Source organism: Acinonyx jubatus, chromosome F2, assembly GCF_027475565.1.
Source record: "Acinonyx jubatus isolate Ajub_Pintada_27869175 chromosome F2, VMU_Ajub_asm_v1.0, whole genome shotgun sequence".
Classification (NCBI taxonomy): Eukaryota; Metazoa; Chordata; class Mammalia; order Carnivora; family Felidae; genus Acinonyx; species Acinonyx jubatus.
In genome coordinates, this window is record NC_069394.1 from 65,261,936 (window position 1) to 65,288,349 (window position 26,414).

At 36.0% G+C, this 26,414-nt stretch overlaps 1 protein-coding gene across 7 annotated transcripts in view; it reads right to left on the reverse strand.

Moving 5' to 3' along the window:
- Positions 1–1,263: 1,263 nt before the first annotated feature.
- The window catches only part of SGK3 (serum/glucocorticoid regulated kinase family member 3), a 140,630-nt gene continuing 115,479 nt past the window's right edge, over positions 1,264–26,414 (reverse strand). For 6 of the 7 annotated variants that reach the window (XM_053208697.1, XM_053208699.1, XM_015077709.3 and 3 more), the window contains 9 exons: positions 22,566–22,649; positions 22,321–22,452; positions 18,252–18,364; positions 18,127–18,163; positions 17,480–17,566; positions 15,653–15,748; positions 12,026–12,181; positions 8,287–8,376; positions 1,264–3,930 (listed from right to left, as the gene is read on the reverse strand). In XM_053208697.1, coding sequence (XP_053064672.1) covers positions 3,760–3,930; positions 8,287–8,376; positions 12,026–12,181; positions 15,653–15,748; positions 17,480–17,566; positions 18,127–18,163; positions 18,252–18,364; positions 22,321–22,452; positions 22,566–22,649 — 966 coding nt within the window. In that variant the 3' untranslated portion in view covers positions 1,264–3,759. The remainder of the gene's footprint in view (positions 3,931–8,286; positions 8,377–12,025; positions 12,182–15,652; positions 15,749–17,479; positions 17,567–18,126; positions 18,164–18,251; positions 18,365–22,320; positions 22,453–22,565; positions 22,650–26,414) is intronic. The other variant, XM_053208700.1, reaches the window with a different exon arrangement.

The following is a 26,414-nucleotide window of genomic DNA, read 5'->3' on the forward strand; positions in this document are numbered from 1 at the left end:
ATTTGGGTAAGTCTGTTTTACCGCCTACTGGATTCCATAAGTTAACACAGTAACACTTAAATATTGACAACTCATTGTGGAATTTCCCACAGAAACTTACCTAAACTTGAAGTGCAAATCTCTGCTTCCTAATAACATGAAAATGCTGAAAAATGTTAGAAGAAAATGATAAATCTGTGAGATATATTACTGCAAAACAGAATTTATACTAAAAACTTCCATGTTACATTTGAGCACAAGATTTGTAAAATCACCAAATGTGTCTGGTTCTTCCAGTAAGGTTATGTAAAGTGATGCAATTTTTGTTTTACGTTACTAAGATTCATATAGTGATTCATCATTTTCAGTATATGTAAAATTAACCTTTTGTTTGTAGGATCCTTTGATTAGCTACTTCACTGCTATAAATATCACTCTGAATTTATACTTCTCATAGGCTTTTTTTGTGTAATATGCTTTTAAACTATACTCTCTTGACTTTGGGTAAATTATTTAAAAGGTACATTTTGAGACAGCTGTATTTCTTTCTCAATTACCTCTATAAAAATGGGCATGATGTAAGGAAATAGCAAAATAAAATATTTTTGCATAGTGGTCCTTTTAACTATTAAGGACTATGTTTAAAGGATTACAAATGAATGATTATGCAATATTCCCAAGACACCAAAAATGTTAAAGATACAAAAATTCCCAATTGGAATGATTTCAGGGAAGTTAGAAGGCAATTTCTTTAAACAACAACAACAAAATTCTTTTTATTTTTAGAGAGAGAGAGAATCTTAAGTAGGCTACACACACCCAGTGTGGAGCCCAATGTGGGGCTCGATCCCACGACCCTGGGGATCATGACCTGAGTTGAAATCAAGAGTCAGATGCTCCATCAACTGAGCCACTCAGGTGCCCCAAGAGCAATTTCTCTTAATTGTAGGTGAGTAAATGAGAACAAAAATGGCAGAGAAGAAGCCCAATCATTTTACAGCAGTGAATCCTTTTGGGCATCTGAACAAAGCCATGTAACACAACTTCCTGTCCCAAGTCAATTTCATTTATACACAGAAGTTGGCATATTATTTCAACATACTCAAGCCACCTGAAACTCATCTACATATTTCTAGGGTTCTACATAAATGAACAATGACCTTGGGATATGGAATAATCTATAAAAATCCACAGAATTGTAAACACTGACTTTAAAGGTAAGTGGCAGGAAATCCCATTTTTAAAACAGACCTAATTTCCAAACTACATAAATGAGGAATTAAGTTATTAATTTCAAAACACTTTATTGAAAAAAGTCAAACATCACCAAAAACGTTCCTGTAATTCTCACTCCTGTTTTTCACATAGTGTATGATGTACAAAAGAATGACTCATAAAATATGTAAAGTTTTGTAATATTATGCCTATGGATAATTACTAGTTAACAAGTATGCTAAAAGACACTGGTAATGGTTTTTATAGTGATAAAATTTTACAATAAATCTTTCAAATATTTAAACCACCTTTTAAATGTTCACCATTGCTAAAATTAAATCCAAACAGTGTTTGTTGGCTCTCTCTGTAAATATCTTAAGTTCAGAAATTATTTTGGAATTTAAAAATCTTGAACAGAGAACCTGCTTGCCAGTACCTGCATCATTTAGCACCTCTCCTCAGGTATGCCAAAAATTTGTAATTTTCAGTGTGTGCTGTAATGTAACAATGGCTGGGAAGCTCTACACTGTACCATATGCAATAAAATAAGAGGTATGGATAACATGAAGAATGTTAGGCAGTCTTCATTTAGACCTCTGAGTTTATTTTGGTAATAGCCATGAAATGGTTCAACTATTCAAAGGGCACACACTTCTTTTCTAAAAGACTTAGCATGCTATGAAAGAAAAAATAAACTTGAAACTTGGAAGAGGTTTTGTTCCCTGAATATTAAATATGTCAGCCTATGATAATCCATATAATCTAATTTTTATGTGTGTCCAAATATTTAAGTTTTATACTTTTATTCTTCACATATACAAATCATTTTTGTAATGACTTTTATAAACCATCACCAATTTAATTTAAAATAATGACAGGAATTAGAGGATTATTAATCTTTTTGCTAGTTTTATTTTACTGTAAGAGTTGTATTTCTTGTATCCAATAAACATCAGCATAATATTTTAAATTTGTTCTTAAAAATATACAATATTGCACTTTAATTTTTGGCAGTTTAATTAAGGAGTAGCTGAGTAAAAAATAAATCATACAGGAGATTACAGTTTTTATTTTGCTTTATAATAAGCAAAGAGCTTTGTGTAAAAGCAGAACTTACAGTAGTGCCAAATAAACCAAATATTTACAGTGTCCCTATTAAAGTCTTACCTCTAAAGTAAGATTCAGTGTATTGGATGCAAATATTATTAATCTAACAAAAGCACACTCCCCCACCCCATTCTGATGAACATTTTTAAGCCAAAGGGTATTGGTGTGAAATGCTTCTGTGATTTTTTTCTCAAGAGGAAATACATGGAAAGAATGCTTGTTCCTTAAGCTTTTAAAGTTGGTCTCGAAACTTTCACAATGTTTCCTACATGACTTGAAGAATCTCTACTCTAAGAAGCAGAATTCCAAGACAAGCACTCTTTTTAGTTTTTCTGTATTCTCTTCATAGTGACAAGTCCACAGTTAGTTGGTTTTTAGTATGATTTTAAGGTCAGTTTCCTGTACTTTTCGTAAGACAAGTAAGATACTGTCATTGCATCTGCTGGAATTATTTTTAACTTGTTACATTGTAGCAAAATATATATATTTACACTGACCTAGAATTTGCTATTCTGTTTTTTAATTCCCAATTAGGTAAAAACTCCAGAAAGCTCAATATTTTTCACTTATTAACCAATTAGAAAAACAGTTTTACACAGCTGTCTGCAAAAGCAAATACTGAGATTTAGGCCTACTTATCAATAACATCAAAAGACCAGAAAGAACATAAATAGAATGTATTTGTAATATAAATACATGACACAGAGACATTCATTTTTGGCACCACCTAAAAAAAAATCCAGTAGTATTTTATTACCCTTCAGATCTTTGGGAATATTTAAACCTTCTAACTATTAAGCTTTTACTTTTCTTACAGAAAAAAAAAATTGGCAAATTTGAATTGGTATTTCAAAAGTAAAGGATCTCCTTGTTATTTCTTAATTTGATCTGCAGAATGAACACTTACTCCAAGTGTTAACTCACAGCCCATGTGTTAACTATGCTTTTACATTTTAATCCTACGAAGAACTGATTATGTCAACCAACGACTTCTCATGGAAAGATGTGATTTCTTCTTAACCACATACCAATTGCATAGTTCTGATCTGAGAACAAAGGTCAAAATAGAGAGTTACAAAGGCATTAATTTATGTTAACTGAACTGAAATAGGCTGTTGCAAAATAGTCTGTCTTGGGTAGATGTTAGTGTAAACTGAGGGGGAAAAACAGTCATTAGCAAAAAGTTTTCTTTAAAAATAGGTTAATGCTGAGAACAATAGCTTTTAAAATTTGTTTAAAAATAAGCTAGTAAACAATAATACAAATTTTAATCCAAAACTTAGCTCTTTGAAATGCCCTATTTTCTTGCATACAGCAGAAAATACATTTTTCATATTTAACATTACATGTAAAAATGAGGCACTAGTTAAACAGATTTGAATATATTCACACAAACAGGAGTTTCAGTCTCATCTGTAGGCTTGTATTCGCCTCAATGGTTTCTGGATGGCAAACTGTTCACAAAAATAAATCTTCTGAAGGAGGTGCATAAGAGAAACCGACAAATGCATCATCTGCCTCCAGTACACTGGCATTCACTATAGAATAGTCAGAAGACACACACACAGAATACGGAACTGTTTCTTCTGTAAATGCTGCATCAAAGTTCCTGATATCATCTGGTCCCGCCTAAAACATCAAAAGCATATTATTATTCCTCTTAGCTTTTTAAAAAAAATATTTTTGAGAGAGAGAGAGAGAAAGAGAGACAGTGTGAATGGTGAAGGGGCAGAGAGAGAGAGGGAGACACAGAATCCGAAGCAGGCTCCAGGCTCTGAGCTGTCAGCACAGAGCCCGACATGGGGTTGGATCTCACAAACCAGGAGGTCATGACCTGAGCTCAAGTTGGATGCTTAACCGACTGAGCCACCCAGGTGCCCCTCATCTTAACTTTTGTTTTCATTAATTTAGTCTTTCATTAAAACCCCTTCACGAATTTGTGTATTTATTCCTGGCAAGTTTAGATGTCTTCCTACTTCGTCACTTCTTTGAAGCAATTTCTGCTTTTCCTTTCCAGAGTTTATTATTTAGGTGAGGTTATCTGTCCTAACAAAGTTCTTTCTGTTGGGAGCTGTGGGGAGACAAGGGTGGCTAGCATAACAGAGTCCTTACCTAAGTCAATGTGAACCTCAGGCCCTCCAACTGACTCCCTTTCTCTCTACCCATCACCACCTCTAAGTTTAGAAAAGGAGCCCAAGTAGGTTTTCAAGATGGCACTTTTCACTTGAACTTACAGAAAAATGCTTGCCTGTCAGTTTCTGAACTCTGGGTAGGTAAAGCCTTTTGCTTAAAGAATGAAGGCGTTGTAAATAAAACCATGCAAGTTAAACACTCTTTGCGCTACAGAGGTCGCTAAGTATTCGCCTGTGACACCTTAGCTTTAGAGGCCTGAAGTGGCCAAGAACCTGGGAAGTAAAGCATGGCAGCTGCTCAATGGCAGCGGTTCTTAATCTTCCTTTACAAATTTGATACAACCTAATGGACTCTCCGCTTCCAATGTATTTGCAGATAAAAGTTGAGATACAAATTCAGGTGACTCACTCTTAGAGCTCATCCCTGAATCTCTAGGTTACCTCTGCTTTAAGGGGCCAAGGGGGCAGGAATCCTTAGCATGTCCAAGTCATCAAGTCTAACTGAGGTAAAAGACAAGGATCCAGAGAAGATATTCTAAGCTAAGAATATAGTTAGTCTGGCAGGTAGGTCTACAAACAGTGGAGCAGAGACAAGGGAAACTCAGAATACTAGATCCCTCAATATGAGAAATTCCCCCACTGAAGAGGAAGAAACTGAATTTACGTACATATAAAAAATGTCAAATCTTTACATGTTATTCTAAGAAGTATGGGCTCTGGAATAAGACTAAGGTTTGAATTCTGGCTATGAAATTTGCTAGCTATAATTTTTTATATCAACTACCTCTCTGTGAGCTCATTTCTGCTTCTGTAAAGTAAAAATAGTACCACCCACCTGTTAAGGTTTTTGTGAGGATCTGATGTGTGAATACATAAAATTCCCAGAATCTGACATGTAGAAGGTGTTCAGTAAATGATGGCAAATATTCTTCTACTTGATTTTATAGGTATTTTGTGAATGCCGTTATGGGTTGGCTAGTAGTAACAGGGATAATACTGTATTGCTTATGTTAAGAGTTAGGGAGGTTTTGTCTTCAAAGAGCCTGAGCTCAAGTTCTAGTTCTTCAACTTTATTTTATTTTTAAAAAATGTTTATTTTGAGAGAGTGCGCATGAGCAAGCATGTGTGTGTGTGCATGCACAAGCGGGAAAGGGGAAGAGAGAGAGGGAGAGAGAGAATCCCAAGCAGGCTCCGTGCCATCTGCACAGATGAGGGGCTAAGTATCATGACCTACCTGAGCCAAAATCAAGAGTCAGAGGCTTAACCGACTGAGCCACCCAGACACCCCTAGTTCTTCAATTTTAAACTCTGGGCAAACTATTAACCATTTCTGTGACTAAGTTAACTCATCTGTATTATATGGAAAATAGCAGAACTATTTCAAAGAATTGCTGTCAATGTTAAAAAAAAAGGATGCAAGTATTGAGAACATCTACTTAATCATACTCTAGCTTTCTGATCTTTGTTAATCTGTTAAGTGAAAAATGGTAACCTGAGTTTGAACTCTTTTCATATATTTAAAAGCTGTATTTATTCTTCTGTAACTGTGTATTTTGTGTCTTTTGTTCATGTTTCTATTGGTAATTGGTCTTTTTTCTCACTGACTTACAAGAATGCTTTATGTGTTAAAGAAATTTTCTCCAGTTTGTTGTCTGCATTTTTTTTTTTCATGTAGGCCTTTCTAGATTTAATGTGGCCAAATTTACAATTTCCCCCCCTGTGGCTTCTTGGTTGTGGATCTTGCTTTAAAAAAGTTTAATTAGTCATAAAAAAGCAGGAATCCCAACTGAGGTATCTAACTCTGAAGTCTACATTGTTTCCATTTCCAGTATTGCTTAGGAGTACCTAACTCAACTCTTCAATGTGCCTGATGACCTATTTATTTGAAGATAACTAAAGTCAGTAAGACTTTCAATGTAAAAATAAAAAGAAAATAATTCTTAAAGGCCCTAGGTTCTTACTGCAAACTCTAGAAATTAGGGACAAAACTGTCCTTAATGGAGTCTGTCCTTACTTCTGAAACAGTCACTTCTGGATAAGTTAAATGAAATGAGGCAATCTATAAATGTTCTGTTAATAGGTGTACAATATCACACCTACTAAATATTACCAGCCATGAGCAATGCACTGAAACAAACATTTAACAAAATCTGAGTAGACTAAATAATACTTTCCTAAAGTATTTTCCTTATCCTGCACTAATCTACTAAAAAGTCTTTCATGAATTTCGCAACACCAAAAAACTTTAAATAAAAGAAACACAAGTTCACCCATGACCCTGCAAACCCAAATTAATCTTGGTTTATATTATATTCTCTTCCAGTCCTTATGTGTTATTTTTACTGCTATAATCGTAAGTCACAAAAATTATAACTGCCATTTTTTTTAAGTTTATTTATTTTGAGAGAGAGAGCACAAGTTGGGTAGGGGCAAAGAGAGAGGAAGAAAGAATTCCACCCAGGCACCCCATAATTGCCATGTTTTTATTTAGCATTATAAGAATTTTCTAAGTGTCTGCTCATTTAAAAAAATATTTGGGGGGGGGGTAGGTGGGAGGGAGGGAAACAGCGGGGGAGGTGCAGAGAGAGAGGGGGATAGAGGATCCGAAGCAGGCTCTGCGCTGACAGCAGCAAGTCCGATGTGGGCCTCAAACTCATGGGAGATCATGACATGAGCCAGAGTCAGATGCTCAACCTACTGAGCCACCCAGGTGCACCCTTATTTCTGTATTTATTATTATCATTTACTTAATTAGACACTCAAGCACAAGAAAGCATAGAAAGAATAGTGACTTTGGAATAAGGCACAGATTTGAATCCTTGCTCTGCTACTTTTCAAATCAGCTATGTGGCATCTCTGACTTTTATTTCTTCATTTATAAATCATGTATAATAAGGAGGACAGTAATGGCAGTAACCTGGCAGTATGGGGAATAAACTTCATACTGTGATGCATAAAAATATCATAAAAGTATATATGCCTATATATATAGCTATCAATAGTTTAGTAATATCATTATTGGTCTACTATGGATGATTAAAAAATTCCCTATTGTTCTATATTTATTTCCCCAAATTTCCAACATAATCTTCAATGCAGCTTTCAGCTTTAAAAAAAATTATGTTTATGTAAATTTTTTCTATCAGCTGATTTACCAAGTCAAGCTAACATGAAAATTTTATTTTCCAAAAAGGGATATGACAATTTACATTACCATTAATGTTTGCCTGTGCTTAGTTTTATATCAATGTAGAAAAAAGATGCATTAATGTTACTTAAAATTAAAAAAAATTTATTTAAAGCACAATCCTCTCTAAATCTAGAGGTATGCTTTGTTTTAATTTTTTTTTTTTTTTTTTTTTAAAGAGAGAGAGAGAGCATGAGGCAGGGGAGAGGAGCAAAGGGACAGAGAGAGAATCTCAAGGTGGTTCCACACTGAACGTGGATGTGGGGCTCAATCCCATGACCCTAAGATTATGACCTGAGCCAAAATCAAGAGTTGGAGCTTTAACAGACTGAGCCACCCAGGTGCCCCAATTTGCATCTTTTTTAATCTAATGAACTCATCCCTTTCTTATACATGCTCCAAAGAAACATTTCATAATTGCTGTGCTAGGAGATACTTTTACCAATGCAATGTAGCTATAATCTTATTGGTCATCTTGAAGTTACCAGTATACTAGAAAATGCTGAGAAACAGATTTTTAAAGTATTTAAGGTACTGATTCAATTTCATTCACATGAGATTTTGAGATCTATTGCCAAAGTTATGATGAGCTATATAGTTCTATATTTCACTATTTATTTATTCCATTTTACTATTTTAGAAAGCAAGATTTGGATATATACTTACCACATTAGGATTAAATGGTGGTGGAATCTTCTTTTGTACAAGATCAGTCCAGCTGAGTGATTCAAAAAAAGGATGATTCTGAATTTCAAGCTAGAATGTTAAAAAAAAATACATATATTTTTTTATAATTTTGAAAAATATAATTAAGTACTCACTGAAGAATTATATGAAGGCAAACCATTACCACTTTGTCCCTCACTAATTCTTTCTAGGTACATGTTTATGTTATTCATGTAGCAAAATGGCATAGGGGAGAGACTGCCAGAGAAAAACAGGAAAGACAGTTACTTGGAATGACCAACTTAAGTTATATCCTCTTAACAGTAATAGTTTCTTCATAGGTAAAATAAAGATACCTCACAGGTTGCTTTAAGGACCAATGGAAAATATGGAAATAAAAGAGGTATGAAAAGAATAAGGTACTACATAGCTACAAAGAACTATAATTATTGTCTGAATGGCAGAGGTAAAAAAGAAGTTAGGCAAAAAGTTTTTTACAGTGGGGCAGAGGTAAAATCAAGGGGATGAGCTATTTTACCAAAAAAAAAAAAAATTCTATTCTGGGTTAGTATTATCAAAAGATGGCACAGTATTTATTCCAGTTATTTTCCCTGCAAGGTGACACAGAAGTGTATAAAGTAGGATCCAACCTAGTTTGGTGGGTTTAAAAAGACATGTTGGAGACTAAGTAATGTTTGATCAGAAGTCTGAAAGATGATAAAAATTAGATAAAAAATGACGGGGAGAACATTCCAGGCAGAATATGAAGGCCCTCATGTGGCAAAGAGGTTAGTTTGATGAAGAAAACGAGCCAAGGGGCACCTGGGTGATTCAGTCGGCTAAGTGTCTGACTCCTGGTTTCAGCTCAGGACAAAATCTCATGATTCGTGAGTTTGAGCCCCACATCGGGCTCTAAACTGACAGCACAGAGCCTGCTTGGGATTCTCCCTCTTCCTCTCTCAGTCCCTCCCCTGCTTGTATGTGCATGCATGTGCGTACTCTCTCTCAAAATAAATAAACAAACTTAAAATACAGGGAAGGATTGGGACTGTCACACAAGGTGAAGCCCAAGAGGTAAACTGACATATCATACTGGTTAAAGAATTACATTAAGAATTTTGAATTTTATCCTAGGATTATGAAAAGCCATCAGGGTATTTTAGATACGGGAATGTCACAAATATAAGGGATTTCCGGTTTGTTTTTTTTAAGACCTGAATGTAATAGGGAAATGGACTGGAAAGCCATGGCCAGATTAAGGAAACAGAGCTACTGTTGTGGCAAAAAAAAGTTGAAAATGGTAAGGGTACCTGGCTCAGTTGGTGGAGTGTGCAACTCTTGATCTCGGGGTTGTGGGTTTGGGGCTCAAGCTGGATGGAAAGATTACTTAAAAATAAAATTTAAAAAAAAAGTTGAAAAAGGTAGGAAAAGTGTAGTCACAGTCAAGTAGAAGAGTGTATAGCTATAGGAAAGATTTAGGAGGCAAATGCAACAGGATCTGGCTGTTGATTGAATATGGAAGTAAGGAAGAGAGAGAAGTAGAGAATGACTCATATTTCTGAGCTGAGGCACACAAAAGGAAGATGGCAGGAGTTCAGCAGTTTTGAATATGCTGTGTTTAAGGTACTAACCAGAAATCCAAAGACTGGTGCTGAACATGTAAGTATTATGAGTCCAGAGTTAAGAAGAGAGGTCTGGACTGAAGTTATAAACGTATGAGATGAAAATACAGAGATAATCAAAGCCACTGGGCCAACTGAGACTGTCCAGAAAGAGAACACAGAAGAAGAAAAGGGGGTTTAGGCCAACCACAAGGAACCACAACATTTAACCATCAGGTTGAAGAAAGTGGCTTACACAGGACATTACAGAGGAGGGCCTGGAAATACAGAATGAGAAGACTGTGGGCTCTTGCAGAAGCCTATGGAACAAGAAAGAGTGTTGGAAGTTTAAATACTGCTGAGAAGGCAAGTTGAGGAATAGAGGGATTTAGCAATTCTAGTAGCTATTTTTGGTAAATTGAGAAATGAGAAGAGGCTGGGAAAGAAAAAAATCAACACAGAAACTTTTATGACGGGAAAAAGTTATTACCTGGCAGGCCAGCATGGTTGAGGGCTTTCAGTTTAAGAAGAGATTTGATAATGTCTCATTATTGCTTGGAATGCACTCTAACAAAAGGAAGCAGTTATCTGTGCAGAAAAATAGCATGCACAGGGTTCCCTGCAAGAAGTCAGGATCCAGTGCAGATGTACAAACTGGCCTTGTCCACTACATTAGGAAGAAGGAAATGACAGCAAGCAGGAGTGTGCAGGTCTTCAAATCTGACAGCGAGGCTGAGTTAGTTCCACTCTGCTGATTCTACTTTCCCTATAAAATAGAAGGCAAGATCATCTGCCAGAAGTGAAGAAAAGGAGTCTGGAAATTTGGAGAGAAGGTCTGAAATCATTAATACAGACAGTAGGAGAAGCAGCTAGAGAAACACAGGAACATTACCAAGCAGCGATGAAGCACAAAGGAGATTAATGACTAAACTTCATAGTGCTTCCAATATGCCCAGTGGGACAGCCTTCTTCAGCACTGTTTAGCAGCCCAGAAGATGACAAGTGGATTCATCCAGGGTTGTGATTTCTGTCAGCGAATTCCATAAAAGGCCCAAGGGGCAAGAAGATGTGAAGTATTAGAAAGACTGAATAAAACCAATGGACTATGGAATGAATCCAAGCTAGGCAGAAAACTGTTGACAGAGCTACGTACTGGGGAGTGTGGGAAAGGAAAAGCTCCAGCAGACAAGTTTGTTATTCACAGCTCAAGTTCACGACTGATAAAAGAATCCCCAAGAATTTGTGAGAAACTTGAGTTTAAAAGTCCATGTTGACACACCAACATAACACCAGTAGCTACATAAGCAATTTAATTTACACTAATTTCTTAAAAAGATTTTTTATTTTTAAGTAATCTCTACACCCAAGGTGGGGCTCACCCAAACCTCAAGATCAAGAGTCACATGCTACACCAACTGAGTCAGCCGGGTGCCCCTAATTGCCCTAATTTTAAAAAAACCAAAAAAGACCCACCAAACCTGTAGATTCTATAATTACCTCAGAGAGGTGTCACCAAATTCTCAGGAAAAAAAGTTATTTAATGTTAGTTCAAGGCAAAAGGCATTACCTCATGCAGACAGGAGCCACTTATAAATTGTTTCAATAAAATGATTTAAAAGTTTAGGTAATCACAAAATTCATGCCACACATTTTTTAAAAAGGGAGGGGAAATTCTTATAAATGAAAAAAATATGTAATAGGGTATGAGGGGTGTCTGGGTGGCTCGGGTGGCTGAGAGTCCGACTCCCAATTTCAGCTCAGGGTTCATGGGATTGAGCCCTACATTGGGCTCCACGCTGAGCGTGGAGCTGGCTTAAGATTCTTTCTCTCTCTCTCTCTCTCCACCACTCTCCCCACGTGTGCTCTCAAAATTAAAAAAAAATTTTATATAGGGTATGAAAGCAGGATGTGAGGGGTGAAGCGGAGAGGCTCAAACGGTCATAAAGATCAAACAAAAAAACATACATGCAAGTGCTTCACGCCATATAAACATGGTAAAAACTGCTGGGACACGTGCTTTTTTTTCATGGTGTTATTTAAGAGTTACATTCATCCCATTAAATGCCACATAAAATAAGAATTTTTCTTCAAGTCTCAAATAAGCTTAAATAAAGTGGTACTGGGAAGGATATACATACAAAGTCTTCTTTGGCACCGAGTCGATTTTGCCTGTCTTTCTCTAGGAGTTCTTCCAGAATGGACCAGGCTGTGAGGCTCACTCCTGGCCTCAAACTTAGGGGCTTGTGAAGAATATTGTCATACATTTCAGCTACATCTCGGCAATAAAAAGGAGGCTGGGAAAAAAAGGAAAAAAAAGTTAGTGTTTTTTTTAATTATTATTTTATTTTTTAAAGTTTATTTTTAAAGTTTATTTTATTTTTAAAGTTTATTCATTTTGAGAGAGAGAGAGAGAGAGGGAGAGAGAGAGTGAGTATGTGTGTGTGCACGTGCGTGTGTGTGCAGGGGAGGGGCAGAGAGAGGAGAGAGAGAGAATCCCAAGCAGGCTCCACACTGTCAGCACAGAGATCCATGCGGGGCTTGAACCCACAATGAGATCATGACCTGAGCATAAGTCAGACACTTAAACGACTGAGCCACTCAAGCACCCAGTGTTTTTTTTTTTTTTTATGTTTATTTTTTAGAGAGAGAGTGTGAGCCAGGCGGGGCAGAGAGAGAATCTGAAGCAGGCTCTGCAATGCCAGTGCAGAGCCTGACACAGGGCTCTAAGCAGGGCTCAAACTCACAAATCATGAGATCGTGATCTGAGCCGAAGTTGGACACTTAACCAACTAAGCCACCCAGGTGCCCCAGAAGTTAGTGTTAATTGAACTATACCAAAATGAGGTTCAAAGAATTGGATTCAGCCTTGATCTACAGGAATCAGCCTGGGTCTGGACAGCTGCAGAAATGCAAAGGTTTCTGTGGGCACGTGTACATCTGCAGCATAGTCTCCAATGCAAAGAGGTTGGTTTTTATTTTTTTAAGTTTATTTTTAGAGAGAGAGAGAGAGTGAGTGAGTGAGCAGGGGAGGGTCAGAGAAGGAGGGAAGGAGGGGAGGGGAGGGGAAGGGAGGGGAGGGGGGAGAGTGGGAGAGAGAGAGAGAGAGAGAGAGAGAGAGGGAGAGAGAGAAAGAAAATCCCAAGCAGGCTCCGCACTGTCAGCAGGGAACCAGATGTGGGGCTCGTTCTCATGAACCGTGAGACCATGACCTGAACCAAAATCAAGAGTTGGGTGGGCGTCTGATTTCGGCTCAGGTCACGATCTCATGGTTCATGAGTTCAAGCCCCACGCCGGGCGCTGTGCTGACAGCTCAGAGACTGGATGGAGCCTGCTTCGCATTCTGTGTCTCCCTCTCTCTCTGCCCCTCCCCCGCTCACGCTCTCTCAAAAATAAATAAATGTTAAAAAAAAATTTTAAAGCCAGCATCATGTAGAGCCCACTATGTGGTCACTGAAATGTTTAGGAACACCCTGCAGACAGGTGTAAACTGCATAATAGTATCTGACAGAAAACCACCAACCTCATCAGAAGCATAATGGAAGAATTATTGCGGAGATTCCACACAGATCAAACATTAAATAATTTCTTGAGACTTCAGAATAAACTAATTAAAACAGAGATTGCTAGGAGAGAAGACCTGAAGATAGTGTTCCTTCCTAAGTACTTGCGGTAATGGCAGTATTATGGGTGTACTGTGCAGAATTACAATTCTATTGCTACAGCTTAAAGACCTGTAGAGCTTCCACATGAGGATTAACTAATCATGCAGTTAAGTTTTAAACTAAAAATAATTTTTAAAGTTAAGGGAGTTATAGGCTTGTCACTTTTATTTATTTTTGAGAGAGAGACAGAGCACCAGTGGGGGGAGGGGCAGAGAGAGAGGGAGACACAGAGTCCAAAGCAGCTCCAGGGCTCTGAGCTGACAGCACAGAGCCCGACATGGGGCTCGAACCCATAAGCTGTAAGATCATGACCCGAGCTGAAGTCGGACACTTAACCGATTAAGCCACTCAGGCACCCCGTAACATTTTTACTTTAAAAAAAAATTTTTTTTTAACGTTTATTTTTGAGACAGAGAGAGACAGAGCATGAAGGGGGGAGGGGCAGAGAGAGAAGGAGACACAGAATCGGAAGCAGGCTCCAGGCTCCAAGCCATCAGCCCAGAGCCCGACGTGGGCTCGAACCCACGGACCGCAAGATCGCGACCTGAGCTGAGGTCGGACGCTCAACCGACCCAGGCGCCCCACATTTTTACTTTTTAAAACTGAAATTCATTTTTTCATTTTTCTATTAAAAAAAAAATCTTTTAAAGGTTTGAGAGAAAGAGAGAGTGAGAGCATGCAAGTGAGCTGGGGAGGAGCAGAGAGAGAGAATCCCAAGCAGGCTCCACATTCAGTATGGAGCGCCACATAAGGCCTCAATCTCACCACTATGAGATCATGACCTGACCTGAAATCAAGAGTCAGATGCTTAACTGGGTCACCCTTGAACTTCATTTTTAAATAAAGTCTCATTTATGAAATATATGTTTCAAATGTTCCCTTTTGAGGCAACAGCATTTTACATACAAGGATAATATTTTACATTTTCATGGTCCTCTAAAGAAATTTGAAAGATTCAGAGATAACAGGATGGCAAATATCCAGCAGTTAAAGAAAGTAAGGTGTATCAGGTATTCCAAGTCACTAGCATAACCAGGAAATCGACTCTTTTAATAAGCAAGGGCAAAGAAGAGACAGTGTTGGTTGTCATAGGAATCTATCATTCAAAGTTTGCAACATAAGACAAATGTTTTAACGTGTGCCTTATGTGTTAAGATTACACTAAGAGCTCCCCAGTTTTCAGTGGGGGGGGAAAGCCCACACAAAACAAGTGAAACAAACAAAAAAACCAAGCCCCAGCTCAGGTCTCAGCTGATGGTATTATTTAGCTTTGTGTGGGCAGCAGCATAGGAGATGAGTGCACAGTTCCCAGCATGAGGTTGCTGGACACTCAGGGGATCACAAAAGGACTCTAGAAACTATTCTAAAAATCTCAAAAAGCCTAAAGAAAAACATGTGTTGTTCCTGTAAGAATATGTAAACTGACTGCCTTAATTGTTTGCTTTGGTTGGAATGATATTAATCAATACAGTAGAACAACTTTACACATGTTAATCAGAAGCTCTGGCTGGTCTTATGTGTCTTTAATTAATAAAAACCAGGGCAATTGATTTCATAGTGAACATCCCTTTTTTTTTCAATAAAATCTTTTAGACATGGTGTTTATGGTAAAGGCAAGAGGAAGTTCCCAATGGTGGAAAAAGTGGAGCACCAGTGTATTATATCCTATAAAAATAAAACACAAGGCAAAACCCAAAAGATATTATCTTCAGATAAATACAAAAATATTTTTCTTCCCATCTTTTTGAAATTGGGCAGAATGATGACTGGGGTAAATTGAATGAAAGTGGATAATATTAAAAAAAAATAAAGTGGATAATATTAATGTTGTAACTAGTATCTACTTCTAAAAAATCCAAGTGGGATGAGAACACCTGATTAGTACAACAGAAAAAATGACATTAAAAGACCAGTAACAAAACAAAAGTTTTTTGGTGTGTGTGTGCATATCCCTAATGTGATTTTGGATTTGTTTAACCAGGTTACTATTGCTCTATTAGTGTTAACTAAGAGTCCTCCAGATCTCCAGATTACTAAAATGAGAGCGAAAACTCAAAGAATTAAAATATACTGGAATAATAATGAAAGAGTAGAAATACATACCAATCCATACAGCATTTCATAGAGAACAGCACCAAGGCACCACCAATCTACAGTATTGTCATAGGGCTGTTTTCTGATTACTTCAGGAGCAAGGTACTATGGAAAACATTAAATATTAGAGCAACTTGATACACAACTCATGGTAAAATTTAGGAATAATTAAGAAATTTAACAAATTTAAGATGTTACTATGACACTAAAAACCTATCATCTAGATTTTTAATTGGCTAGGTATTCTCATCCTGTATCAGTGGTTCCAAGGTGATAATACTCTTCAGAATCATCTGGGACATTTTTCAAAATACACATATTCAAGTACTTTCCTCCATAAACTGTGATGCAATTAAGGCAAACAGAAGATGAGAACAAATGTAGAAATCTGTAACACTATGTAAACTAGATATTGGGCTGGAGGGGCAGGGAGTCTTTCACAAGAAATTTATTTTAGAAATTCCTCTAGTCATTACTTGTAATTGTTTCTCTTTAAACAAGAATTTTTAATGTAGCAAATATAATGTTTTTTCCCTTTAAAGAAAATAGCAATTCTCTAATATAATTATTTAGAAAAGTTGTGATTAGATGGTTATGCACATTTTAATTTGTGAAACATTTAAACTCATCACAATTTCACACATATAAAATGGTGAATTTGAATTCTAGATTCCAAGACGTATATTTTCTGTTCCCATATGAAATAAGGAAATAATTTCTTAAGCCTTCTGTCTAATGTGATCCAAAGATATGGCAAAATATATAAAAAGGGTTTAATAATTTCTGATTACATTTAGATTTAGATGACCAAAAAAACTTGTGTTTCCTTTCTAAAAATTATAGGACTTAAAGATTTTGTTACCTATGAAATCAACACACATTCACAAAAAAAAGGTTTTTTCATACACAAACTGAAACAGAATGATTACAAATATACACAAGAGCTAGGGTGACAGAGAAAGGAAGAAAAGGAAGGAAGGAAGGAAGGAAGGAAGGAAGGAAGGAAGGAAGGAAGGAAGGAAGGAAGGATGGAAGGAAGAAAAGAAAAAGACATTTCAAAGTACTCTCACTTTTAAGTTAAAAAATTTTTTCTGATCTTGATTAAAAGACTCATGAGCCATTTTATCACACATTGCAACACAATATTCGCAACTACTCTATGATAAAGATGAAATACTACTGGCATCTAAGATAACTATAAATACATTAAAATTAGGACAGTTTAAAATAAACTAAACATACGTGTGTGTGTGTGTGTGTGTGTGTGTGTGTGTGTGTAGTGAGAATAACAAGGCTTTAACATAGCTTGTAAGGATTATTATTATTGTCTCAAATAGAAGGATACATTTTCTGCTAGCTAACATGATTAGAGAGTGAGATGTTCTGATTAATTCTGACTTCCAATTTTTTCCTTCCATATCCACTACTTTACTCTCTTCTGTTAAATGAACACTTAGTATAATTCAATGGCTGTTAGTACATTTAGAATGGTGTAAACATTACCACAACTTTAGGACTTTTTCATTACTGATTTGTGATTTTTTTTAAATAAAGGATATGGTAAACTTTTAACATTATAAGCATAATTTATATCTTTGTTGGGTTATCTGTGGTAGCTCGCAATCATAATTAAAAATACTAACTATCAGTAAACTTTAAATGTTCTGAAGGGATGATTATCATATATTTCCAAGTGGCTGGAAGCTGAAATTCTACTTCAGTAGAAAGCAGAAAATATTCTACTTTTCTGATTTCAAATATTATATATGCAATTTGTGATTCATTTTTGCATTTTAAACATGATTATATAAATGACAAATGAGACATATTTCTTACCTCTGGTGTCCCACAAAATGTTGTTGTCGTGTCAGAAATAGCAATTCCTTCTTTACAAAGCCCAAAATCTGTTAAGACAACATGTCCCTGACAAATACAGGGGCAGTAAGATAAAACAGTGCATGGGCATAAACTCACAATTTTTAAAACCATTTCACTTTAAAATAATTGTAGACACACAGGAAATTGCAAAAATATTACAAAGAGTTTTATATACCCTTCACCAATGCTGATATCTTACATAACTGCAGTAAAATATCAAAATCAGGAAACTGACATTGGTAGAATACTGTTAACCAGATTGCCAATTTTACCCAGTTTTGGGTTTTTTTACATGCATTTGGGTATGTGTGGTTCTATGCAATAGAGGTGTGCAGATTTGTGTAACTATCACCACAATCAAGGCAAAGAACACCTCAAAGGATCAAAAGAACTCACTCATGCTACCCCTTTATCTTTTCACTCTGCTTTTCCCACTGTCCCTGTCACTTTACAACCATTAATCTGCTTTCCATGTCTACAGTTTTGTCATTTTGAGAATGTTATATAAATGGAATCATGCAGTGTAGAGCTTTTGAGATAGATTTTTTTCCACTAAGCATAAATGAGAATAAAATTGAGAGTCAGTAGATTTTTAAAATACTTACTACTGAATCCAGAAGAATATTTTCTGGTTTCAAGTCCCTATTAAATTGAAAGGAAAGCAAAACTGAATATTAACTGAAATAAAGTAATAAAATGACATTTTTACAAGAAATACATTAAAATTTACCTGTACACTATTTTGATGGAGTGCAAGTAACCCAATGCACTGGCAATTTCAGCAGCATAAAACCTAGCTCTGTGTTCGGGAAAGGACCGTTCTCTCTGTAAGTGGAAAAATAGCTGTAAAATGGGGGAAAAAGAAAGATATTAAGATAATTCACACATAAGGTGAAACAAACATATCCTATAAATAAAAAAATAGGATTTTGGTTATTCTGAACATGAGATAAAAATGCCCCAAAGCCCAGAACTGTGACTCTCCCTTGTGTGTCCCCCACCTAGCAATTATTCTCTCTTGAACCATGCATCTTTCTTTACCCTTGCTAACTTGCTCATCTCTCATTTACTCCTCAATCCTCAATGCATCAGTGTCCTTATCACTCTGGAAAAGATTATCAACAAAGACCATAGCCATGTGGTTATCTCACTAGACCTTTCTTAACTGTGCTTTCATTTGGGAAAAAAAAAAAAATCAAACCCTATTCAGAGATTGAAAACAAGCGGCAGGCAGACCAAATATAACCCACAGATCTCATTTGTTTGAGCCAAATACTGTTTTTAGAAAAATCTCAATTAACTGGTAACATTTAAAAACGGGAGAAATTTTTGGGGGATAAAAACTCATAGTTCTGGTTTCCTCTGGGGGGTGGGGGAGAGAAGGAAACTCTACAACATTAAGCCTAAATTCCAATGTGGTAGCAAATGGTGGGAACTGAGCAGCAGCTGGACTCTCCAGTTCACTTCTTACACTTCTGAATCCTTAACTTATGTCTTACTTACAATCTCCTTTTACTCCTTAGGTTACCTGCCTGGGTGAAGTTTGTCCTAGGTCCTTCCTCTAAGTTCCCTGGCTTTTAAAACAATGATCTCGCCTTAGGTCTCCTTCCTTGGAGAGTTCCATCTCTGCTCCTTTCTGCCCCTTTACTCTGCAGGGATAACAAGGTTTTTGTCCTCGGTCTCTTCACAGTCATCCTTCCTCTGGATACCCACCCTGCCGGGTGACCTAGTCCATTCCAGTGATTTTAACTAACCCCTCAACACTGAGGTCTTTCATATGGCCATACCCCACCTAGACCTCTGCTTAGGGCTTCTTCTACAAAGACCTGCTGCCTGCTGTTCTTTCTTGACTATTTCACAAGCCAACAAACTCAACTTGTCTAGAACAGAGCCCCTTGTCTTCTTTTACAAACTTAACTGCCACTGTGGTATTCTACTCCTTTAATGACATCACTTTCTATCCAGCTCTCTAAGCCATGGAAGGCAACAAGGTACAGGTTTTATAGCTGATCAGACCTGGATTCAATTTTTCTCCTTTTGTGTGCAATTCGTTCCACTTCTCTGACTTAACAAAAATTGTCCCCAAATTTTTCTTAACCTCTTCTGAAAGGTATGGTGAAGATCAGTTATACCAGATCCTGACACAGTAGATAAGTGGATGCTGGCCTGGGATTTACCTAGACTGCTCCTTTACCCTTAGCCTCTGTTTCTAACTAATGAATAAATTCTTCTGCTGTTATCCTTTAATTATTTCTGGAATACTCCCTCCTATTTAGCCCTATTACTGCCTTTGTTAGCTGTGGCTTATACTATTATAATATGCTATATTGATCTGATCACATCTGTCTAATATAATAGTAATGAAAATTACCCAAAATGAAAAACTGACCATTCACTAATGATAGCTAATACTATTTACTAAATCAAAGGCAGCATGCTAAGGACTTTATATGCTTGTATTATTTAAATCCACCCAACTATTTTGAGGTAGAAAATTAATGAGGAAGCTAAGGCTCAGGAAGGCTTGTTTATATGCCTCGTATCATAAAACTTACTTCTTTATACTCTACCTGGCTCCAAAACAGATGTGAAGTAGCATGCAAAAGTAAGTATCACACATCAAGGTTAAAATGTTAAGTATGAGAATCAGGGGAGAACACTAGTAATAACAACAGGAAACCCGTAATGAAATTATACTCTTCATACCTCTATCTGTTCTCCTTGTCTTTACTGCTATTCTACCTACTACTGCCCTTTCAACACCTCCTCCACCAACCCCAATATTCTATTTCATTCTTTTCATTCCTCATTATCCTAGCCAAGTCTATTTTTTAGAACACAATCCTACCTCTTTCCACCTTTGCCACTCAGTTTATGAGTGATGACTGGGTAAAAAGAGCTCAGAAGCAAGGTCCTAAAACAGCATGAAGAAGCCATGGACAAAACAGGAAGCTTGCAAGAGGATCTGCATTTAACGCCTTGCATGACATTTCAAATACACAGAGTGGTACTGAGGTCTAGGTTAATTAAATCCAGGACCTGACACTTACACATGATGACACTGAAAAAGTTACTTAACTTCTCTGAGCCTTAGTTTCCTTATATATAAAATGGATAGAAGAGTGTATACCTAAAACAATTATATTGACTAATTCAAATAATGCAGGTAAAATAATTACAAAGTGCCAGGCCCTCAATAAATTCTCAATATATGCTAGCACTCATGTACACACAAAATAAAATGACAACCTTAAAATCTTCAACCTTCATAGTCTTGCTTCTACACTGAGGAGGCATTCAGCACTTCTGTCATAGATGTAGGTGGTTGAATAATGATTCTTTTATGATCTTCCCCCAAAATGATCTAGGGGTAGGGCACCTGGCTGACTCAATCAGTAGAGTGCGTGATGCTTGATATTGGGGTTGTGAGTTCGAGCCCCACGTTGGGTGCAGAGATTACTTAAAAATACAATCTTTAAACACACACACACACACACACCAAAAACAAAACCCAAAATGATCTAGGTGTGTCTGACCATCTTTCAGGTTTGTAGAATAGACATTAGTCTTTCTTCTAATTCCTTTATTCTACAGCTAAGTGTACTACAGCAAGGCTGAAATAATTATTTTCCTCTCTTTCTGTTCTGGGACTAGGGGATCAAAGACCCTTTGATAAAAATATGACACTACCTACCGGAATAATTTTTAGAGACATTCATAGGTCAGAGAGCAAACTAATTACAAAGGCATGGGGGCTGAGCAACAGAGGAACGTGACTGTCAGCTGCCTAAATCCTGGAATCACACTGCCTGAGTTTAATTCCTGGCTCTAATACTTACTGAACACATGACCTGAGCAAGTTACTAGCTTCTCTGTGCCTCAGTTTCTTTATCTTATATAACAATTGTTGTGAAAATAATACATACAAAGAGCCAGAGTGCTGGGCACATCAAGTACACTTGATGCATGTTAGCTATTACTGTAATTATTATGATGATAGTAGCATTTCCCAAAATATATTTCAATATCCCTCTGATTCAGAGTTTTGGGGAATATAATTAATAGATTTGGTTCAAACAAAAAGGAACTACATGGTAAGAAATTATTTTCAAAGAAATCTTTGCTTTGTTTAAGGCAGAACTCAAAGTCTTTAACATGCTGAAACATACTGTGAGTCACCAAGAAACATATTGGTAATTGCCAATGGGATAGAACATGAAATATTTTCCACTGACTTCACCACAGAACTCTTTATTAGAGGATCATCTCATCTGATTATAGTTTGCACATTTTAGAAAATGACAGGCTAGAGTAATCTTTAAACGCAACTGTGGAGACAATAATTATCTAAATACAAATCATGTTTTATTGTTAACATTTCAGTATATTATTCTTGCTATAGTATCTGTGAAGTCTGCAGATTCAAACCAAGGCTCTTTTATGAATCTTCCACCTACACCATAAACTGCTTAAGAAAAGAGCTTTGTTTACAATTCTTCATTAGCTTGCTTTGTGCCTATTAGCCAGAATCTTGAACATAATAGTGTTAATGCTGGCCTATCCTTCCAAAAACTGATAAGTGAATAAAAACTGTGACTTCCTTCTACTTTTTCTAAACATTATCAACATAAGAATACTAATCATAAGGGCACCTGGCTGGCTGGGTCAGTAGAGCATTAGACTCTTGATCTCAGGGTCATGAGTTCGAGGACCACGTTGGGTGTAGAGATTGCTTAAATAAATAAAAACATACAAAAAAAAAAAAAAAAGAAAGAAAGAAAACGAATTATAAAACTCACCTCCCCTCCATTAACAAAATCCAGAACAAAATAAAGCTTTTCAGTTGTTTGGAAAGAATAATGTAATCCAACCAAAAATGGATGTTTCACATTTTTCAAAAGCACATTACGTTCAGCCATGATATGTTTTTGCTGTTAAAAAAAAAAAAAGAAAAAAAGTAAAGGATCCACTTGTATTATATGCCAGAAAACATTTGTTATTTGAGAAAATGGATTTAGGAGAAAAAAATGCTATTTTACTTTACCTCTTTTCTGTTGAGAACTATTTTTTTCTGTAACACTTTGACAGCATAAAATTTTCCATCCAGTTTCCGTTTTGCAAGAAGAACCTGTTGTAAAGATTGTGCATACTATTAGAAATTTCAGTATTTTGATAGAAATAATTCATTTGTCAATAAATTTGTACTTAAATTATGTAAAAAAAAAGTCTACAAGGGACCTAGATTGTATGTTTTAGTTTCGAAAACTGAAAAGTACTGAATTTATTTCTATTTCACTTCTTTAGATATTTTACAAAAAAAATATTTATCACTTGAATAGCCAGATACCATTTCTTTGTCACTTAATGTGCCAAAGTTTGAGATTTTTACTCAATTTAAGTCCCCAAATCTAAACTGCTTGAGATCCTCGTGTGTGTGTGTGTGTGTGTGTGTGCGCGCTCACGCGTGCAAGCACCAGCCCTGAGTCCTAAAGAGTGAAAATACTAAGGCTATAAACTTCATGAATATATTTTTTAAAAAAAGGAGAAGGAAATGGTTTCTATATGATCAAAGTGCATTTCTGTTTGAGCATTTAGGTTTTGATACAAGTCTCAAATTCAGGAACATTCAGAAGAAGAAGCACCCTGTATAGCCGAGTTTTTATAATGGGCAGGTTGCATGCACTTTCAAAGATGTGAAGCAACTTAGAGGCTTTTGCTCCAGAAAAAAAAGTAACAGACTTAGGATTTTACAAATAATTTTAAGGGATTCAAGATGCCCAGCAAGCTGTGTAACTATTAAACGGGGTACGTTCCAAAGCGTTTTGAGATTATCTGACACAGCAAGTAGGGACACTGCTGGGCCTCGTATTCTAGTCCCGGTGTTGTTAACCTTGCTAAAACTTATAACCCCAGACTAATCATGAGTAAAGTAAAGTAAAGTAAAGACAAATTCCAATCTTACAATATACCTAACTAGTACTTCTCAAAACCATCAAGGTCCTCAAAAACAAGAAAAGTCTAAGAAACAGTCACAGCTAAGAGAAGCTTAAGGAGACATGACAACTTAATGTAATGTGGTATTGTGGGTGAGATCCTGGAACAAAAACAGGCCATTAGGTAAAAAGTAAGGAAATCTAAATGAACAGTGGACATTAGTTAATACTATGCATCCATACTGGCTGAATATTTGGAACAAATATACCATGTTAATGTAAGATATTCACAATAGGGAAATTGTGTGGAATGGAGGATGGTTTGGGAATTCTCTGAATTTCCTGTATTTTCTCTATATTCATCTTTTCTGTAAATCTGAACTGTTCTAAAAATAAAGCCTATTAATTTAAAAAAATGTTTTTAATCAAAGTAGACTCAAAACATCTTCAAGGTAAAAATGTCTTGTGCTCAACTGTTAGCCATTTCTCCCATTTTCCATTCTTTTGTTTGCTACAATATTTGACTCTACTGAACATCTTTCCTTTCTTAAATTTTTCCTTTTCTCAACACCTCCCACCTCCCAGCCTGACCTTTCCTTCTCTATTTTGATTGGTTCATCTTCAAGTATATTAAGAGAAAATAATTCAAATGTGGCAATCAAGGGATACTGATTCCCTTAAAAGAGCTAAGTATTTTTTCAATAGACTGGTAGACTGGAGAACTGTTAAGAAACAAACTGGGAAAATGAAAATGGAACCAAGACCACTCAGTGGAGAAGAGTTTGTAATAAATTTTAGGTTGCCATTATTTATTTTAGTCTATCATATATTTTTTCTACTTTTCAGACACACTGTGGATTTGTATTTGTTTACTTTTCCTTTTTATGTATTCTTTAATTTGTTTTATTGTATTTTATTGGCTTCTAACCATTTTATAAGACTTTTAATTTTTGTTAAACATAACATATATATAAAAAAACTCACAAATCATTATAGCTCAGTAAATTACTACAAAATGAAGTCACACTGTGTAACCACTATCCAGGTCAAAAAATAAACATTATCATACAGTTGTGGGTTCATTTCTGGGTTTTCTATTCCATTGATCTATGTGTCTATTTTTGTATTTACCCAAAAAATACAAAAATACTAATTCGAAGGCAAACCTGCACCCTTACATAAGATGTTTACAGCAGCATTATGTAATATATCCAAATCATAGAAAAAGCCTAAATGTCCACTGACTGATGAATGGATAAAGAAGACGTGGTATATATACACAATGGAATATTATTCAGCCATAAAATGAATGAAATCTTGCCATTTGCAATGACATGAATGGAGCTAGAGCACATTATGCTGAGCGAAGTAAGTCAGAGAAAGACAAAGTCTGTATTTCATTCATTCATATGTGGAATTTAAGAAACAAAATAAACAATCATAGGGATTGGCAAGCCAAGAAACAGATTTTTAACTATAGAGAAGAAACTGATGGTTATCAGAGGGGAGGTGGATGGGGGGATGGGTTAAATGGGTGATGGGGATTAAAGAGTGCACTTGTGATGAGCACCAGGAATTGTATATAAATACTGAATCACCAAGTTGCACACCTGAAGCTGATATATTACACTGAATATTAACTAACTGAAATTTAAATAAAACTTTTAAAAAGAAATAAAAAAATAAAAATAAAAATAAAACATTATCAGTAGCTTGAAGCCTCACCTTTCCCCTGATTTCAGAAACTACTTATCCCTGTCTTCCTCAACTATCGCAATTTGTAATAACACAGATTAAGTTTTGTCTTTTTTTGGGTTTTATGTAATTAGAATCATATAAAGTTGTCTGTGACTTCTTTCATTCTAAATAATGTAATATGCATTCATGTTGTGTCACGTAGCATAATTTTTGTTTTTTACTGTGCAGAATAATGCATTATACAATTTTAAAAAATTTAATTCTAATATAGTTAACATACAGTGTTATATTAGTTTTAGGTGTATAATACAGTTTTTCAACAACTCTATGTATTACTCACTGCTCATTATGATAAATGTACTTTTTTTTTTTAACAGTAAGTATATTCTTAATCCCTTTCACCTACTTCACACATTCCCCCCACCAAGTCACCCCCCCACCCCCGGTAACTATCACTTTGTTCTCTATAGTTAAGAGTCTATTTCTTGGTTTGTCTCTTTTATTTTTATTTCTTAAATTCCATATATGAATGAAATCATATGGTATTTGTCTTTCTCTGACTGACCTATTTCACTTAGCATTATACTCTCTAGATGTTCCCATGTTGTTGTAAATGGCAAGATTTCATTTTTTTTCATAGCTCGGTAATATCCCGTTGTATATATAATACAAACCACATCTTCTTTATCCATTCATCTATTAATGGACACTTGGGCTGTTTCCATAATTTGGCTATTGAAAGCAATGCTGCTTGAAACATAAGGGTGAATATGTATTTTCAAATTAGTGTTTTTTAATACTTTGGGTACATACCCAGTGGTAGAATTACTGGATCACACAGTTCTATTTTTAATTTTTTGAGGAACCTCCATACTGTTTTCCAGTGGCCGCACCAGTTTGCATTCCTACCAACAGTGCACAAGCCCGCCTTTTTCTCCACATCCTTCCCAACACTTGTTTCTTGTGTTTTTGATTTTAGCCATTCTGACAGTTGTAAGGTGATATCTCATTGTACTTTTGATTTGCATTTCCCTGATGATGAATGATGTTGAGCATCTTTTTGTGTCTGTTGGCCATCTGTGTAGTCCTCTTTGGAGAAACGTCTGGTCATGTCTTCTGCTGATTTTTAATTGGGCTATTTGTTTTTTTTGGTGTTGAGTTGCAGAAGTTCCTTATCTAGGTTGGATATTAACCCTGTATCAAATATGTCATTTGCAAATATCTTCTCTCATTCAGTAGGCTGTCTTTTTGTTTTATTATCT